The sequence below is a fragment of the Alligator mississippiensis genome, chromosome 10, assembly GCF_030867095.1.
Source record: "Alligator mississippiensis isolate rAllMis1 chromosome 10, rAllMis1, whole genome shotgun sequence".
Classification (NCBI taxonomy): domain Eukaryota; kingdom Metazoa; phylum Chordata; order Crocodylia; family Alligatoridae; genus Alligator; species Alligator mississippiensis.
Window position 1 is genome coordinate 2,390,510 of NC_081833.1, and position 18,155 is coordinate 2,408,664.

Sequence of the window (18,155 nt, forward strand, 5' to 3'; positions counted from 1 at the left end):
CTCTAGACCAATATAGCTACAACCTGGATACTAGACTCATCTCTGCATTGAATTCAACATGTCAAACTGAGAGTGCTGCTAGCCTTTGTAGGTCCTTAACAGCAATGCAAACTGACTCCAATGGATTAGGCCACTGCACACTGAGGCCCTGGGATGGATGCCATCCTTTGGCCACATGAGGCGTGTGTGATGATATAGGACTGCCCTCTCCTGGAGAACAAGAGTGTCACTATGCACAGCACTGGGCTCAGCATCTGATGGCCCTGCAAATGCTCGGGTATTTTTCTGTCTAGTAGCAAACTCAGGCAGTGGCAAAACTCACTCCGCTATGAGGGAGCTCATTCTTTTCCTTTCTCTTCTCTTCCCTCATGCACCTTTCTGTCAGCGGGATCACACAGAAGCAGAGCAATTGAAGTGTGGTGGCATGTGGAGGTGGCACGACTGAGTGGAGATGGTGACGTAGGTCCCATGGCAGTTCAATGCAAACCGTTCTGTTGGTCAGAAGATGAAACGGGTAAATAATTTCTCTCTCTGTCTCCCTCGCCTGTTCTCCCTGGCCCTGGGGGCAGAAAAGTGAGAAGATGTGGAAATTAAACCCTGCTCCTGCAGTCCCTGATAGCCACTAGAAAACTCATGTTGATTTTGTGCTGCAGAATCAGGTCCTTTGGGCACATTCAAAGCTGATGCATCGTGACAAGGTGAGATGCTAAGTTGTATCATCTCTCTTTGAAATTAGGAACAAGCTGCAAGCATTCATCAGTCCTCCACAGCTCTTGGCAGATCGTGAGCTTTCAGCCCATGTTCAACACCTTCCGATTAGATCAGTAGGAGTCAAGTTGTCCAATGGACATTGAGAAGGATACAAGTCTGTTTACCGCTGATAACTTAGCAGGACGCCAAATCTTGGATTTTCCCTCATCAGGACAATGGTATGAATAGCCAGGCTGTTTGGAGGACTTGCTAAGAGTATTAATGCATCTGACATTTAGATTTGTCATTTCTATAAAACATCTGAATAGCCCAAATTTGTGATGTCCAATCAAAAGGAATGCCAGAAATGTTGCTCCTCTGAAAACTGTCTTTGTCTGCGAGTGGGTGGGTGGCTGTGAAACACTGGAATTTTTGTCAAATTTGGGTCAGATTCACCTCTAGTCTAATGTAATCGGCCTTACTAAAGATGCAAGAGAAATGAACATGGCCTTTTGTCTTTGGTCTGTACGTAAGTAAAGCATCTGGCATGCTAACCTCACACTCCCTTTGTATGTATTTATTTACTTATTTATTTTTTTATTAATTAGCGACAAAACAATGATTTCTTTCTTAAAAAAACGTATCACATTTATACTAGCTTCCGTGCTAATATAAGTGGTTTTCTTGCTGCGCCTTTAAGGGGTGCGTCCTATGAAAGTGGGAAGGAAAGGGTGGGAAAAAAGCAGAATCAAGTGGTTCTTGAGAGCACAGACTACTAAGGAAGTTGTAACAATGACTGCGTTCTGCAGCCTGAATGATCTGTGTGAATATGAAACATCTAAAACTGTCCGTTTTCAGAGTGGCTACCTCGGAAGTATTAAATGGATCATCCATATAATAGTTTTATTATACGTTTGGTAAGTTAAGAACGATGAGATGTTGCACTGTACGTGAGCAGGCGTGTTTATTATGTGGGTGGTTGTCTGATCGGTTATAACTCGGCTCAGCAAGTACCTGGATATCTTGAGCTCTGTGCTACACAAACAACAGACAAGCGTCTGGACAGCACAAGAAATTATCTGCACAGTAGATTTTACTGTAAACCTCCTAGTAAGGAAGTGTTTGAATGTGGTTTCAGTTTCCAGTGTTGATGGCTGCTTTCAGTGATCGCGTTTGTGGATAACGTCTTCAGATGTTCATAAACGAGATTTAATTCCTACACAAGGGGGACAAGCTATCGCATAGAAAACTAATTGCAATCTTACTGGAAGTCAGGAAGTTTTGTTGTCTAATTAAGACACCATTTCTGTCTAGTTGTTTAGAGCTGTGTTTTCCCAGGCGGACGACACCGGCGTGACTTCTTTAAATCACTCCTCTCAAAGGCACGGCATAAAAATGCCTTGTGGGAACTATTCTAAAATAAACACCGGGTTTTTACAGTTGCTTTGCACTTAAGTATTTTAGATATTATTTTTCACTCCCAGGTTGGTTATTTTTTAACTGAAATGATGATGACGCTATCATCTAAAATAGAAAACCAGTTTTTGAAAGCAACCTTTTGTACATGATATTACATGCACAGTAGCGGTTACAAGTCTCAGTACTTTTATAAGTTTGGTACATCATGGGCTGCAGAAGCAATGCATACCAATCGCTTTTAATTGGTCCCCATCAACTTTAAAAAGTATTGTTTCACTGGGGAAAAATAAGTGTGTGATAACATTTCTGTTTATAAAAGCTTTTCACATTTAAGTACTGGCCTGAATTTAATGTATGATGTCCCTTTAATGATAACAGTAACATATGAGAACACTGGGTTTGCCTTTACAAAGAACGCTTTGAAAATGAGATTTTGACAAATGAAGATGACAGTGGTCAATAGAGGCTTGTGAGCTACAATAGTTATTGCTGTTCATGAGGCTCTGATCTCATGCACTTTGCCAAAGGGGGTTGCAGAGAGAGCCTATTTCTCCATCTTATAACAAATTTAACAGGTACCTAGGAGCGTCTTAACTAAACAGCCTGAGACAGGGATCACTGGAGTTGGCCGCTTTGAAAGATGAAAAGGTTGAATAGTAACAGATTTCTTCCAAAACAGAACCTGCTGGGACCTCAGTTAGAGCATAACCCATTTATAACAGAGGCTGCAGGGTTTAAATTCATAGAGACACCTCTGCGTTGAAGAGAGTCAGCTCTTGAAGGGCGAAGTCAAGCACCACAGCAATTGGGAGTGGCGGGACGGGGCAGGGGGCAGATTTAATTTGACTAGCACACGACTAGATGATGTTTAGGATAGGAAGTAATGAAGAAGGACCAGATCAGTAGTCACCCATGTCAAAGTAATTCTATAAAAGCCAAGGAGATTGCCAAGTGTAAGCGAGGGAAGATTTTGGCCTGCTAAATCACAATGATACAGTCTCCAGTTACTTTCAAAGGTTCAGTTGACTTTTAACTTCCGTTGCGCATTTACTAACCGTGATTCATAGATTCATAGATTCATAGATGTTAGGGTCGGAAGGGACCTCAATAGATCATCAAGTCCAACCCCCTGCATAAGCAGGAAAGAGTGCTGGGTCTAAATGACCCCAGCTAGATACTCGTCTAACCTCCTCTTGAAGACCCCCAGGGTAGGGGATGCTAAGGGCGGTCTGCCATTTCATTGTCATGGGGTCATTTGTCCTTTCTGTTTTGTCTGGTTAGTTTTGCACTTGTGACTAATCGACTCTATCAAGGAAAGGAGTCTGTGATCAGCTCGGTTCATACCAAAGTGAAAGGAGTGTCCCAGGCTGGCTCCAGAATCTGGGACACGGCAGAGTATACCATTCCCATGCAGGTAAGTCTCCGCTTAAAGTCAGTGCAATGGGTGGCAGGTGCTGTTGCTTTAGTGCTAGGTGTCTTTAAAGACCACAAGAAACATAATGTGAAAAGAAATCATTCTCTTGTATGGGTTAAGAAACCTTCTGTTTCTGTCATGATCAATTTATGATTATAACAGCAGCAGCTCTAGGAACAAATTAATTCCAAGTGTAACTCTACTGAGTTTAATAGAGTTACTCCTGGTTTACATGGAGATATCTGGGGGAAAAAATCCGGTTCCTCCAATGTGGTACACACTGGTGTTCAATGGAGTGATTTCCTTTTGACATCAGCACGAGTGAGATCTGAACCAGCCCCACTGTCTTTACAGGAGTCGCTCTGGGTTAACACAGGAGTGACCACAATCAGGATTTGGTATACGATATTTAATTTAGAATATTTTTCCCCTCCTGTCTCTCTGCATAGGGAAGAGACACTTTCTTCGTGATAACCAACATCATTACCACAGAAAAACAGACTCAGCGCGTTTGTCCGGAGGTAACTGCATTTTATACGTGACTCATCACCTGCGTACCGTAGCGTTCTTTGGCACGAGTGTTCATAGCAGTTTTCCACAAGCAAACATTGTTTTGCCTTCCTTTGCTACTTTATCTTACTGGATAACATGCCACAACTAGTTTAATTACTCTCCTTTTTTATTCCTCCACCCTATGTTTCCCAATGAATCAGCCAGCAGTTAGTTTTGTGCATGGCACCAAAGACCCTGCAGCCAAAACTGTGCTAGTGCCTCACTAAGGCTTATGTTCCCAGCTGGCTTCACTGCAGGTGGAGACCATAATGTAGAGGAGCAGGAGAGTTAAACAAGTCACTGCTTCTCTGCAGCGATCTGCTGTTATTCTAAATGTGCTCATGTCTCCGTGGGCATGGAGAGGCAAACCGATGATATCAGTTTATTGTGGGGGGAGGGGGAAATATTTATAAATAACTGTCTTTTATGTTGATTTTTTTTTCAGTACCCTATTGCCAAATACGTCTGCTCTTCAGACAAACACTGTGTACAAGGGCGTACAGATCCCCTGAGCAATGGTACGTGGGTCCCATCTTCAGATAGAAACACATTTCTGGCTTCCCTCTTCTGCTGCACTGCTGATAGTTGCAGCTGCACAAGACCTTGTTTCTACCGACAGAACGGTGGTGCAGCTCTGGTAAAATGCTAACGGGTACCTAACACATTATTGGCTTCATCATCAAAATAGGAGTTCTTATGGACATTGAATCAGCCTTACTGATACAATGCAGTGTTGTTTTCAGCCTGGCAGAGGAACAATCATTTTGGGCATGTCTGTACCGCTCTAGTTAAGCTGGGCAGCAGTGTGCTATAGCTCTGCGCACAACCCTCCGAAGAGGTGGTAGTTGGGTGCCTCAGGGCAGCGCTGTGGGTGGGCTGATCAACGCTGTCTTGCAGAACGATAGCACCACGTGAACACAGCTACATTAGTTCTGGCTCAGGAGCCAGCATGTGCCAAATGGCATGGCATGTAGCAGAAAAGTGCTGCCTGGCACGATAATGCTTGAAGAGTTTGCAACTGAAGAGCCAAACTGTTCTGAGATAGGGGGGGACTTCCATTGGGGAAGGTGTGCACACACAATTCCCAAAGATGTGACCGGCACATGCAAGGGTAAGGAAGGAGGTGTGAAAGTATGGGTTTGGGAGCCAGAGACAAACAGAACTACAAGGGGAGAAGTGATGTGAAATCTGTATCTGCTCATCCAGATGACTATCCTCTGAAGAGCTCATTGGGTCTCCTTAGCAAAAGGGGGTGCGGAGGAAAAAGGTAGAGGGAGCAGAGAAAGATGAAGTGGTGAAGATGTCACACACCATTTAAAGAGAGCCCATGCTTGCAGTCTACTCCGTGGTGTAACTTCCACTGAAATTGGTGACAGTTCTGAAGAGTGATCCAAGGACTGAGTTGTAATTAAATGCTGTAATGCCCAAGACATCTATCAAATGGTTGGCTAATTCTTAGGATTGGAGAGATGTCAGTGTCCTGCATCAGGCCTGATTAGCTAAGTGACATTGTCCAGATGGCACAATACTTCTTAATCTCTCTTCACTGGTTGAGTGAGTTGCCAAGCAATATCCTGCTGAAAGCATGATGGGAGTGAAGTTCTGCACCAAGTAGGTTATTCTTGCTCTATTACGCTCACACAGTTGATTTAAGCCTTTGAAGTGTTGCTGCTTTTCTGTTGCAGGAAGTTGCTTTAATAAGTGCATGGACTAACAATACAAGCAACAGTGACAAGGTCAAAGGGATGTCTTAATCATTGATTAGGTGTGGCAGAAGTCTAGAAAGCCCTTCCTATATCTATTTCACTGCAAGAGAGCTGCGCGAATGGAAAGCTATATTCTGATTTAAGTTCCCTTACTGCAGCCAGTGATCTGTTAGTACTTTGAGACCATCTTGTAAAGGGCAGACTCAAGCCTCACGTGCCAATTCAACAACTCCTTTTCCCCTTCCGTACAGGAATTCAGACAGGAAAGTGTGTACAGTATAATGCAACTATTAAGACCTGTGAAGTCTCTGCCTGGTGCCCTGTGGAATCAGTAAAAGGTGCCCCAACGTAAGTAAGAGGCGTATTGCCTTTTTATTTAGTAATTAAGGGTATGATCCTGCAAAGCAGTAAGAGCTGAGGTTTCTCAGCCCCTCCTAGTGGGCCACTGGAAATGCACCTTGTAAAACAGCAGTTTCCTTTCTAGCCCTTATTATTATTGTTAGAAATGATTGACAATTATCTTTTAACATCTTCTCTTTCATAAAAGACAGTTCTATAAATCATTATTTTGGTAGCAGCATTTTGATAATTTAAGGAAAAGCACAATATGGGTCTCATTAGTAGTATAAGTGGGAAATTCTTTTAAATTCTGACTGTGTAACAGTGTCCCAGGGGAAGCAGTAAAATGCCCTAGTCTTGGTAACGTAAAATTTGACAAAACTCAAAAAAATATACCAGAGAAAATAACTCTTCCTTGAGCCCAGAAGTAGACTATAAATGGGACCTTTTATTTTAATTGTTTCCCCATCTCTAACTGCTCTGATCCCACAATTATAAAATATTTCAGACTCAAAAGTTCCACTTAAATGTGAAGTTACTTATCTGTATCAGAAAAAGTAAATTAATTAATTAATTAATAAGAAAGAGGAGCACTCTACTTAAGATCTAAGGATATATTATTCCATTAGTCCCTGACAAGTAGCAGCATTTGACGTACGTACACAAGAAACTAGTTCAATCATCTGTTCTATTAAACTTGACCTCACTGCTGGATATACAGGACAAATTCCCTGCACGTGAGAACTGGTGCAGCTCCTTTGACTTAAATGGAGCTGTGCCAATTTAAAGCACAATATAATTTTGTTCCTGTGAGCAGTTGGTCTGTTTCTGCAAGCCTGGAAGGAGGAATACTACAGGCAAAAATCTATGCAGACTTTTCTTTCAGGGTAAGCACAACAGCATTGTTCAAAAAGGGTTCCTTTTTTCACCTGACCCAGGATCTCCTGCAGGACCCACAAAGGCCTTTGTCCCTGTACGTGTACCCTTGCTATAAAGCCTTCCACCACAATATATGATTTTTCCTACAGCTCGTCCTTCAGCTGAACTCTTTCAGCTCTTATAGGAATTGCCTGACACACCCTGCCCAATACAAATTAAAGGTCATGGTCAAGGATAATGCAACCAGGGTGGCCCCTAGGTCTAGACTGGTCAAGGCATACCAGTATCTGTAGCCAAAAATGCGTAGACGTGACCGGGCTGGCACCACTGGTTGCTGCTCCTGCATGGCAAGATTTGCTGTGGCAGTCTACCCTTGTTATCAGGGTAGTATCTAGACATCCTGATCAGAGTCCAGCCCCATAATATACGTGCCATACAAGCAAATGTGAGAAGATACTGCTTGCCCCAAAGACACAACAGTTGCAGTTACGAAAGCCAGGTATTCCATTCCCAGTCCCCCAAGCCATCCAACTCCTGGGTCTACCACTCATTATTTTCAGTGTCATATTCCTCCTACTGATCATTTTCCAGGTAATAGTAAAATAGTGTGGCATAAATGGAACTATTTAACTCCAGGAATATAGCTGGTTTAATAGCTTGCATTACAAATTTATAAATATGTTCTTCTCTTAGGCCTGCCCTTCTAAGGAGTGCTGAAAACTTCACAGTACTAATAAAGAACAACATCCACTTTCCAAAATTTAATTATACTGCGTAAGTAAAAACGTTACTTCATCACTTCTGGAGAAGCAGTTCTCCCAAAAAGGATTACACAAAAATGGCTTGTCTAACTCAACAGATCTGTATATTCAGGGGTGAATGTACCTGGTAGATAAAATGATTATTTTATTGTTTTTTACTATTGTTAATTCTTCAGAAGCCAACACAGTTTTAGGAGGGTGAGACTGACTCGATTTCCTCTCATACATCGGCAACAGACTTACTTGTAAATTCTCATGGATTATGCCTCAGTAAAACCCCTGAAGGGTTAGGATCATAAGTATCATTAGGACATAATACATCTGAGTTGCAAAGTCTTGCTGGTGGTAATGCCCAATGAGTCAAGGAACCAGCTCAGCTCTCAGGCCCCCATTGGTGTCTGTAGAGCTGGTAGCTACAAGAAAAGAAAGCCTCAGTTTACTTGTAAATTGAGTGAACATAGCTGCATTTATAGATGCTTTTCAGAGAAGAACTTTAATTTACCCTTTCAAATATTTTTTTGTTCTCTGCAGAAATAATATTTTACCAAAATTCAATATTACATGCACATTCAACAAGATTACTGCACCCACCTGTCCCATTTTCCGGCTGGGAGATATTCTCCAAACAACAGGAGAGAATTTTTCAGACATGGCAGTTCAGGTTTGAGGCACTCTTTTGGTTTCATGATCACTGCTAGAATTCCTCTGTACTATTGCTCTTTCATTTCCTCATTAATATATTGCATTACTTCTCATAACAGACTAGTTCCAGTTAGAGCGTGACCCAGCAAGGTTCAGAGTGCCCCAACTATCCCTGGAGTTAGTGAGACTTGAGAATGCTCAGTGTCTTCCAGGATTAGACCTACAGTGATTGAACTGTAATTACCGATTTGTATGACCCTAGCACGCAGCTGTAGACCAGAACCTCATAGCATTGAGCAATCGACAACACAGAGCGACATGTTGTGGTCCTTAATTAAACAGTCTTCCTAAGTCAAAAACAGGGATTCCTATTTTTGTCTCACTTCTGCTAAAGGGCACCCTCTCAGTAATGTCTTAGGGAGAAAGAACCTACCAAAAGCTCATCTGGAAATAGTGCCTTATATCCTGGCCTGTGCTTTTCCACCAAGTCTTATTTTATGAATGTCCCAAGCAGAGCACATGTAGCAAACTAGCCAGCTGAGTTTCACAGCCCATCTCTAAGGTCAGTATTTACAGAAGGGTGAAAGGGAGTTACGGAGAAATAAAGGGAGTTGCACAGAACCAACGACCAAACCCCCATCTACTGGGTTCCAGTGTCCAGACAGGCTGCAAGTCCATCAAAACTTCAACATTCAGGTACGGATCTGCATTTGGGATTCCTGTCAGAGTTCATTAAAGTTTGAGCTGAGCTGTCTTTAGCTTAACTGAATCAAACCATGGTCAGAGAGGGTGAGCTAAGTCAGGATTTTGTTTTTAATTATAGGATGAGAAAAAACCCCACAAAAAACCAGGAGATGCCTCCAGAACTAGGGTGAACTCTAGGTTCTAGCATGCAGGAATTCGGAGTCATGTACAAGCAGCCTTGGCTTGATGTGGAAATGCATTTACACTTGCACTACATCTGTGGGTGTGATCCTGCCATTGGGACACCCTCAGATCTCTTTTTACTTCACTAGGAGATTGGGGCACAGAGCAATGGCAGAACGGGACCCTGCTCAGTCTCTTACATGTGTTCCTGAGCATGCTGTAGAGCTCATATCCTTGTTGTGGTTGCAGGGTGGCATCATGGGTATCGAGATTAACTGGGACTGTAACCTGGACAAATGGTTCCACCGCTGCAGTCCGAAGTACAGCTTTCGTCGCCTCGATGACAAAACCACCAAAGACTACCCTGGTTACAACTTCAGGTAAAAGACAGGCATTCACTGTCATACCTAGCCAGCAGCATGCTCTCTATCTTGGCTGTTTGAAAACTTTGCTGAAAAAATACCCCCAGTCCCCAGCAGTGTGGTCAATTCAGACTATGAAGCATGGGCAGCCTGCTCAGAGGAAACCTGCAGACTTCCAGCTTGCACCACGACTGGCCAGCACGGTGCTAATCGGCATGGACAAGGGGAAAAGTCACCCACCCAATTCCCCTCCTCTTCCCTCCAAAAGAAAGATTTAACATCAAAAAGATGCGTAATCTGAAAAAGTAGGGCAGGGAAGGTTAATGGGCAACAGGGAGCTTGATTAAATCCTAATAGAAAATTGGCCCAAAAGAGTCTGACAAAGCTAATTAGAAGCAGGGGGTGGGGGAGAGATTGCAAAACATCCATCTCATTTCTCAGCTTTGGGTCACAGTTATTTTCTAAGCATGTGTACAGTCTCCAAGGAGGAAGCTAAATTTTTTGTGCCAAAAAAAACTCAGCCAGGGTTTGGTTTCAGCTAGGTTATGGGGCCAAATGTTATTCTTACTTAAACAAGCATAAATCTGGAATAATTCCACTGACTTCTCTGGACCCCCGCAAGGTTTGTGCTGGTGGAGGTGCAGCAGGTCCCGAGTGTCCCAGGGTCCTGTGGTCAGCCCTTGCCTGCCCTTGCTTGATGTGGCAGGCAAGAAACAACAGGGCATGTGGGACAGCTTTGATGGTAACGATTAAGGAACAGTTCCTCAGTTCAGTCAAAATGGACAAACTTAGGTACCTTTCCCTCTGTGTTCGTATCAGTGGGCCATCCCTGCTCAGGCTTGTACATGGTGTGCAATTAGAGGACCCTGCCCATTCCCCAGCTTTGCAGGCTGGCTAGCCCCCAGCATAACCCACCAGCCACGGGCTGGCTAGGTCCAAAACAACCCACAAATAATGAGCAGACTACACGCTTGCTCAGGGCTGGGGCTTCCCCTGGCTCCAGCCCTCTTGGGCCTATCCAGTTAAACAGTCTCAGGTCCAGTCACCACACAGCTCTATTCCAGGTGCTTCTTTCCCTAGCAGTGCCAGGGCCTGACTGGTCAGCTCTCCTCACTTCATGTATGCCTGGGGGCTGCCCCGTCCAGCCTGCAAGCAGCCCACCTTAAAGATGAGTGTCCCTTTTCCCACTCTGACCCTTGTGCTCTCTCTCACTCTCTAGTAATGGAGTTAGGGTCTCCCGGTACAAACCTGGCTCCAAAACCTGGCTCCAAAAGTCTCTCTTTTCTTCTGAACGTGTGAAGCCAGCAAGCAGACTGGAGAATTCCCTTGCATGGGGAAGCTTCACACATGTAAACACACTGACAGAGATGTGACTTGGGCAAGCGAGGGTAGCACGACTGCAGTGGTACAACCATGTTCTCTACCTAGTGGAATCTAATGGCAATGAGTAAACTCAAAAAGCAGTAATCATTTGCCTTCCTGAGTAGGTTTGGGGATCTGTAGGTTTTTATGAGAAGTGTGGGAGCTTTCATCACAGTGGAGAGAGGGTATGGGGGAGGATCTTAGGGGGAACGTGTAGTAGGGACTTCAGAACCAGGATAAAACAGTTGTTTCCTGAGGCATGGACTGTGCGTGTTGTTCCGCGTGGGTTATCTCCTAGGCCTGGGCAGCCTACTTCTTCCTGCTGCTCTACACCAATGTGGAACCCCACAGATTTAATAGGATCAGGACTTACTTGCAAGTGCAAAGTGTGTGAGGTGCAGCTGCTTCATCTGACCATCCATGAAGCTGTTAATACATCCAACTGGAGCACTAAGCTGCTGCAAGGAAGGAACTTTCTGTGGCATTTTGAGCCAACGTTACTTCATCATCCTCCAGAGATAGCAAGTAGCATGGGGAAGAACTGCCCAATCCAGAAGATGCTGGTACAGCCTCAAAATAGAATCGCACCGAGCTGCAGGCATCAGAGGCTCAGCCAAGCCCTGGCCAGTAAAACATGCGTCAGCCGTGGATTGCAGAAAATGAAAGAACATTTCATGTCTGCCCAGCAAGGAAAATTAAAGCCCGTTATGCTGCATATTGCTGAGTGACTAACTGCAAAGTAGATCCTAGCGAAAGGAAAGCTGATGAATGCAAGAGAAGGGGGAAGGCAGATTACAAGCACTTCAGTGCTGTGCAGAATTCAGCTCACAAGAGCAATGCCTCGGGGTGGGAGCAAAAGCTGGCTGAGGCTGATTTGTTAGGGTCAAGGTGTTAAAGTACATCTCGGAAAGCTGAAGGAAACTTTGTCATTAGTCACTCTGAATTGGAGTGCAAGTTCTTGGCACCCACCATGTCAGGAAGTTAAAGGCATGCAGCACCTTCCCGAATGGGGCTGAGGCTCCTGGCAAGAAACCGCTCTCCTGCTTGGGGCTGTGCATAGGATGCCTGCCAATGGATTTGGGAGTATCTGAAGTCCCGGGGTGTTGGATCTGGGACAGAGGATGCTCACCAGTCGTAGCAGCTTGCACGGTGTTTGGAACGGTTGAGTTCTGCCTGCTCGATCAATATGGTTTTCTGGATGATTGAATCCTGCTGAATCGATAGGATTTGGAACTGATTTGGCTGATTTGACCTGGAACATGAAACATATTATTAAAAAAATGCTCCCTGGAGTCCACTGCTTGAACACTCAAGAGGTTTGGGGGCCTGACTTGGGCCAAGCCCACTGGTCCTGCCTCACATGTTGCTCAGTCTTAAGCTCACCCTGACATAAGGGTAGGTTGCCTTCTCCTGAGGGACAATCCAGGAGATTGTTTCCAGAGTTTCCCTCAGGAAACAGGCCACAGGGCCCACCCTATAGATACCCAGGGCATCCGTACAAGGCCCTGCACCTCTGTGCCTGCTCTGCCCCCAGCAGCCCCCACCTGGACTTCCTAACATGGGGCCTCCCATCACCGGTACCTGCCCTCGGGTACCGCTCTTGGCAGAGGATCCATAGCACGAACCGAAAGCAGGAGTTGCAGGGAGATAACAGACCCTGGGCTTGTACTCTCTCTCTTCTGGGAACTCCCTTATCCTGAGCTGATTCCCTCCCCTTCCAGTGATCCCAAACTCCTGGTACCTTCCCTGGGATCCCTTTAGAGCACAGCCTCCCTTGCAGAGAGCTATTCCCCATCTCTCTACCCTGCCTGGGCTTTGGTGCCAGACCTGCCCAGAGTGCCAGGCTGGCAGAGGACCCACCGCAGGGCTTCCCTCAAACTGCCCAGATGTTCACTTGTTGTTTTTCAGGTTTGCAAAGTACTTCAAGGATGCCAATGGCAAGGAGGAGCGGACGCTAATCAAGGCCTTTGGAATACGGTTTGACATCCTCGTCTTTGGCACAGTAAATGCTGTTCTTCTGATTTCCCCCCAAATCCATAGGGTGCTGTGCTGTCATACCTAGAATATTCTCTGAAATGTTGGACTTGCTCAGGTCCATTGTGTTACAGAGACAGGGAAACACTGTCAAGTTGTGTGTAAGGCCTTGCTTTGCCCGGAGACCAGTCTGCAAGGAATGGTCCTCATTGGTGACATCTAATCACTCTCTTCTGTTTTGCACCAGGCTGGAAAATTTGACTTTGTTGAGCTGGTGGTGTACATTGGGTCGACCCTCTCCTACTTTGGCTTGGTAAGAGATTTATTTCCTGTGCTTATGGAAATGACTCTGAGGATGTCTCATTAAGAAAATTGAATCATGGCTCGTTTTTGTTTGCACCAGGCTGTGTTCATCATCGACTTTCTTCTTACTTCAAACACTTTTCCCTGCTGCAAATCACCTGTCAAGGAATATTACTACAGGAAGAAGTATGAGACTATGCCAGGACCAAAAGCGGTAAGGAAAGCAATCAGCTGCTTAAGTGGCACATTCAAATTCACACTCTCCCTCTCAGTATTCATGCTCTACCACCTCTGTGGCACGAGCTGAACCTCTAGGCCGGGGGTTTTTAAGGAGTCTGAGAGAGCTGAGTGCCTTCATCTCAGCCATAAAACTGTGCATCACCTTACTCCTACCAGCATCTCTTCCTGCTCCCTCTGCTCCAGTTCCCTGTGCCTTCACCGCCTGCTCGCTCTGCCCTGCCTTCCTCCATGCTCTCCTCTGTTCCTGGAACAGCATCCCACTCAGCATGCACCTTCTGTGGGGCTTTTATCTGAGAAAGCAAAGCAGATTCTGCCCCACCTGCGGATGCTCACTCTTCTTGTTACAGACGGTGATATACGTGTCATATGTTGATAAGCCACACGTGATTCTGGTAGACAAGCCACTGGACAGGAGTCTGCAGAATATTAAGGGTCAAGCTCTTGAGGTAAGAACAAGCATCTACTTTTGTGTAGTCAGTTCCAGAGTGAGTTGAGTTTTGCTTCCCAGGCCTCTCGTCTGACACTACCAAATTTTGGAAGGGCTGGGGCCATGACCCTGCAAACCTCCAGAACTTAACTTTGTTCTGTAATCTGAAAACAAATTTATTTTAATAAAATTAAAAGATGCTGTTACCATCCGGCAGACACCCTTTGTAGATGTCCATTAGAATGATTTGATCTATCCAATTCCAATTAGATGGGAGTTTGCATTAAGGAAAACATCCACTAATTGGTATAATTGGTTTCCCCCATTAGTTTTCTCAAAGGAAGGCCAGGATTGTGAAAATTAACTTACTCATTCAGTGCTAGAGATATGTGATCCAGGGATTAAAGAACATGGCCAGGGAACATGAACTGCGATTGCCTGTGCTGTGACTGTTATGCGGATAAAGGACTCCTGCCACCAGGGCTGTTGATCCAACACCTTTCACTGGGTATAAATTTACAAAGTGTATTTAAATTAATGCCCACATGGTATGTGTGTGAACCAGCCCTGGGCAACGTGGCCCCCCCTTAGCTGAGGGTTTGTTCTGCATTCAGTTTCGAGGCGGGTAAGCTATCATTTTCCAGATCTGCCACTTGACTCTTCTTACATCCGTTTTGCTGTGTTAAATATGAGGCTTGAGCAATGAGAATCCAATTTTGTAAACTTAGAGTGATGTAATGACAGGGAAGTGCAGATATGGAAACTGCAAAAGAAAACACTACACGTCCTTACTTCACGGGTGATGGGTTTCTTTTGGATTTTAGTTGCAGATATACCCCGAGGAGTTTACTGATACTACCAAGCACTCCAGTCAGGCCTCTGCCTTTGCCAAAGCCCAAGAGCTGCAACCTCTTCAAAGTAAAGGGCAAGAAGCTTCCTCCTCCCACAGGCTCCCATCTTGGTGCTGCTGTGGGAAATGCCAGCAAACAGAGGCGTTATGGGAACAGCTCTGCTGCCGAAGAAAAAATGGGACATGCATTACAGCCTCTCCTTTGTTTGAGCAGCTTGTTCTTTCCAGATCCACACTGGAGTTTACCCTGCTCTACAAAGAGCCCTTGTTGGATTTGAATACTGAGACCCTCAATAACCGGCTCCGTCACTGTGCTTACAAACAGTATATTCACTGGCGTTTTGGCTCTGCAGAGCTGGCAGGCCGAGCTCTGATCCCAAGTTGCTGCAGGTGGAAGATCAGGGAAGCATATCCCAGTGAAGACGGCAAGTATTCTGGTTTCAAAAAGAGATGAGGAGCTTACCTTTCCTAAGCCTCTGATGCAGCTCTACCCTACAATGCAGCTTGTTTTGCACAACTAAGCCTCCTTTTCTATTTCAAAGCATTTTCCAACTGAAATTTGTTTACTTATACTTCACTGCTGCATGAATAAATTCTCTACCCGGTGGCATCTGTGAGGCAGTACTGTTATCTTCTGCTTAGCACAGGTGCCGGCAGTCAGGAGTCTTGGGTTCAGTTCCTCACTCAGCAGACTTGGACAAAGAATGCAAGCCATCATTTGCAGACGTGACCTCAGGTGTTGGGTGCCCAATGTGGCAGAGATTTAGAGCAGTGGGCATGGTAAGGGAAGTCAAAAGGTACTCTGCATCTTTAGAAATCAGACTGCACCAATAGTCATCTCAAGATGGGAGCTGAACAGTTAAGGAAGCCAAAAATAGATGGCACTTGAAATCTGACCCTTCTTTCTCCATCTGGATCATGGGAGTAATTCTTACCTACCTTAAGAAAGAGTTCTGGAGCCTTAGAGGAAAGATGCTATAAAACGGAGAGTATTCATGTCATTGGTCTGCTGAGACCCAGACACTATCAGTCCTTTGTCACACAAGTAGTCCTGCGGAGAGACAGCTGACAGGATCAGGCCCCTGAATATGTATTTTCTGGAGAAAGCTGTGCCACAGCTCTGCTACCTCAGGCTTGTTCAGCTTTGCAGTTGGCCCAAGGCTATGTCTATCCTCAGCTGCCTTTGCATGCAGAACTTATGGTGGCAGACAAGCCACCCCCGCAAGCTGCCAGAGTACATACGTGTCCACTTGCTTCTGGTAGCTTCACATGGCTCCACTATAAAGCTTTGGGAGGCCACCAGCTGCTGGGTAGACTAGGGCCAGGGCTGTCTCCAGTTCTGCCGGCAAAACGCTGTAGTGTGAACTAGGCTGAAGATGCTACCAGAGAAATGAGCTCCCTCTGGGTGAGGTTAGTAACACAGACAGTGCATTTTTAACCACACGGTTATCTCAGTGGTGCCCCATTAAGCATGAACTCAGGAATTGCAATGAATAACATTTTTCCTGCTTTCTTACCTTACTGACAGACAGAAATCTGTGCTCATTTAAACCGATGCTTCACTCACTGATGTTCTGATGGTATCTGTTTAGCTGACAGCAGACTTTGGCCTCAGATTTGCTCTGACTTCAGTCCAGGCTCCATAATGCTCAGGGATGAGCACTGGCTTCATTGGTAGCCTGCAGTCTCAGGCGTGTGGAGAGCTCTGAGACTGCAGAAAAAGGGTAGATACAGGCTAATGTTCCTGTGGGTTTTGTGTTATTTTTCCTTTAATTCTGATCCACCCCTTGTAACTTCTTGTAGAAATGAGGCAAGAGGGATAATAAATTAGTCTAGACTGGGCTTATGTCAGCTCTGCATTATTATACTTGTGCAACTCACTAGCTTCTGCTCTTGTCTATGGGTATTTTAGAACAGGTTGCTGGAAAAATATTCCAGCTCTAATTGTATTTCCAGTGGCAGCGTATACTAAATTGCACGGACATTCATGCAACAGCATCTCATTATATATATATTGATTGGTGCTGGATTCCTGCAGTCATTAACAGTCTTCCTACACTAATACATACGTTGGTTAACACACTTTCTTTGCTTTTGGATCTGGACTACTGACGCCAACATCAGGAACTGGAGGTTCATTTGAGATTGACATTTTAGGTCTTGTTTGATACATGATTGATGTTATTCTGCAACCCTTTTATCCTCCTGGTTTTGATTCATAATAAAGACAGTGTTTAATGTACTTGTGGCTGAGTAAAAGTCTGTCCTTTAGTGGTTACACAGTAGTATCGATACTGAATTCCCACAACCAACCTACCATTTCCATTTGCTTATTCTCCTTGTTATGATTATTATTACTATCTGTGTTTCTAAAAGCCCGTCATGGTATCTGGGCAGCCAAATATCTAGGAATACGAGCTCTTTGTCACCTTCCTTGGTGACTTGAGACTTCATTCGTATGGTACGTGATTATGCTGTCAAAGGAAAAAAAGTGCAGTAAAGGTTGTGACTGAAGGGAGGAGATAAAGACTGAGTCTCGGGCCTCAAGGCCCCATTCTGTCCACGGAGTACATGGGCAGCACTGGGGCTCTGCTACGATTGTGTCAGCTGGTCTAAATTCTGGTCTTGCCTCCCTCCTAAAACCCGCTGGCTGCAGCAGAGGAGCAGTGGTGTAACTGTGGGGAGAGTCTGGTCCCAAGAAGTTTCAGACACGCAAACTGGCTTTTTTGTGGAAGTCCATTGCAATTTCCTCCCAGCACTTGAGACATTTGTGCCACAGGCTATGTGTCTGGGTTGTCTAAAACCACTTATTCAGCCACTGAAAACCAAAGGAAAATTATATTAGTCCTTGGGCGTGATTTTCCACAACTCCAGTGACTAATCCATCTTTGTATCCTGCTCATCTGACCCTAATGTGGTCCCTTTTGCCTTCATTACAAGCTTAATTTTCCCAGTTTCTATCTGTTTTCATCCGTGTGGATAATACACATCTCACCAATGTCTGAGTCTTTGGGTGACTAGTGGCCACATCAGGATACAAGTAACTAAAATATATATATATATATATATATATATATATATATATATACTTACACTAAAACCCGTCTCTGCTTCCTGCCACGTGGACTTCTGGGAAATCAGCCGTCTGCTGTAAGCAATCCATGGGAAAAGCAGCTGGCAGCCTGCCTGGCTCGCAAACATAACTTGCAAAGAGAAAAAAAAGAATCAGGTTTGTGCCCTTTTTTGCTTATCACTGATGCCTTAAGGTAGCCAGAAAGGGTTTGTTTTATAAAGACTTTCCTCTTCCCTACTCATTTTTATATGGGACCTGTGCCTCACACAATGGAAGTCTTTATCTGATTGGGATC

The 18,155-nt window shown here is 44.8% G+C and overlaps 1 protein-coding gene and 1 long non-coding RNA gene across 2 annotated transcripts; one reads left to right on the top strand and one right to left on the bottom strand.

Moving 5' to 3' along the window:
• The first annotated feature begins 1,420 nt into the window (after nt 1–1,420).
• P2RX7 (purinergic receptor P2X 7) lies at nt 1,421–17,029 on the top strand. The gene is made up of 13 exons (XM_014594778.3): nt 1,421–1,607; nt 3,391–3,523; nt 3,973–4,044; nt 4,521–4,593; nt 6,033–6,129; nt 7,693–7,773; nt 8,292–8,421; nt 9,519–9,649; nt 12,902–12,995; nt 13,215–13,280; nt 13,371–13,484; nt 13,858–13,956; nt 14,762–17,029. Exons 1-13 carry the CDS (start codon nt 1,483–1,485, stop codon nt 15,239–15,241), a joined length of 1,695 nt encoding a protein of 564 aa, XP_014450264.1. The 5' UTR covers nt 1,421–1,482; the 3' UTR covers nt 15,242–17,029.
• On the bottom strand, nt 7,746–12,441 carry LOC109282994 (uncharacterized). Its single transcript, XR_002090033.2, has 2 exons — nt 11,367–12,441; nt 7,746–8,173 (listed from the first exon to the last, which is right to left on the bottom strand). It is a non-coding gene; the product is annotated as an uncharacterized LOC109282994 (long non-coding RNA).
• Nucleotides 17,030–18,155: the final 1,126 nt, after the last annotated feature.

Bases quoted from the DNA above. Each gene is read 5' to 3' on its own strand.
- P2RX7 (XM_014594778.3), top strand. From the start codon at position 1,483: ATGACTGCGTTCTGCAGCCTGAATGATCTGTGTGAATATGAAACATCT. The intron at 6,130-7,692 runs GTAAGTAAGAGG...TTCTTCTCTTAG, and splicing joins TCAGTAAAAGGTGCCCCAAC to GCCTGCCCTTCTAAGGAGTG. The intron at 7,774-8,291 runs GTAAGTAAAAAC...TGTTCTCTGCAG, and splicing joins CCAAAATTTAATTATACTGC to AAATAATATTTTACCAAAAT.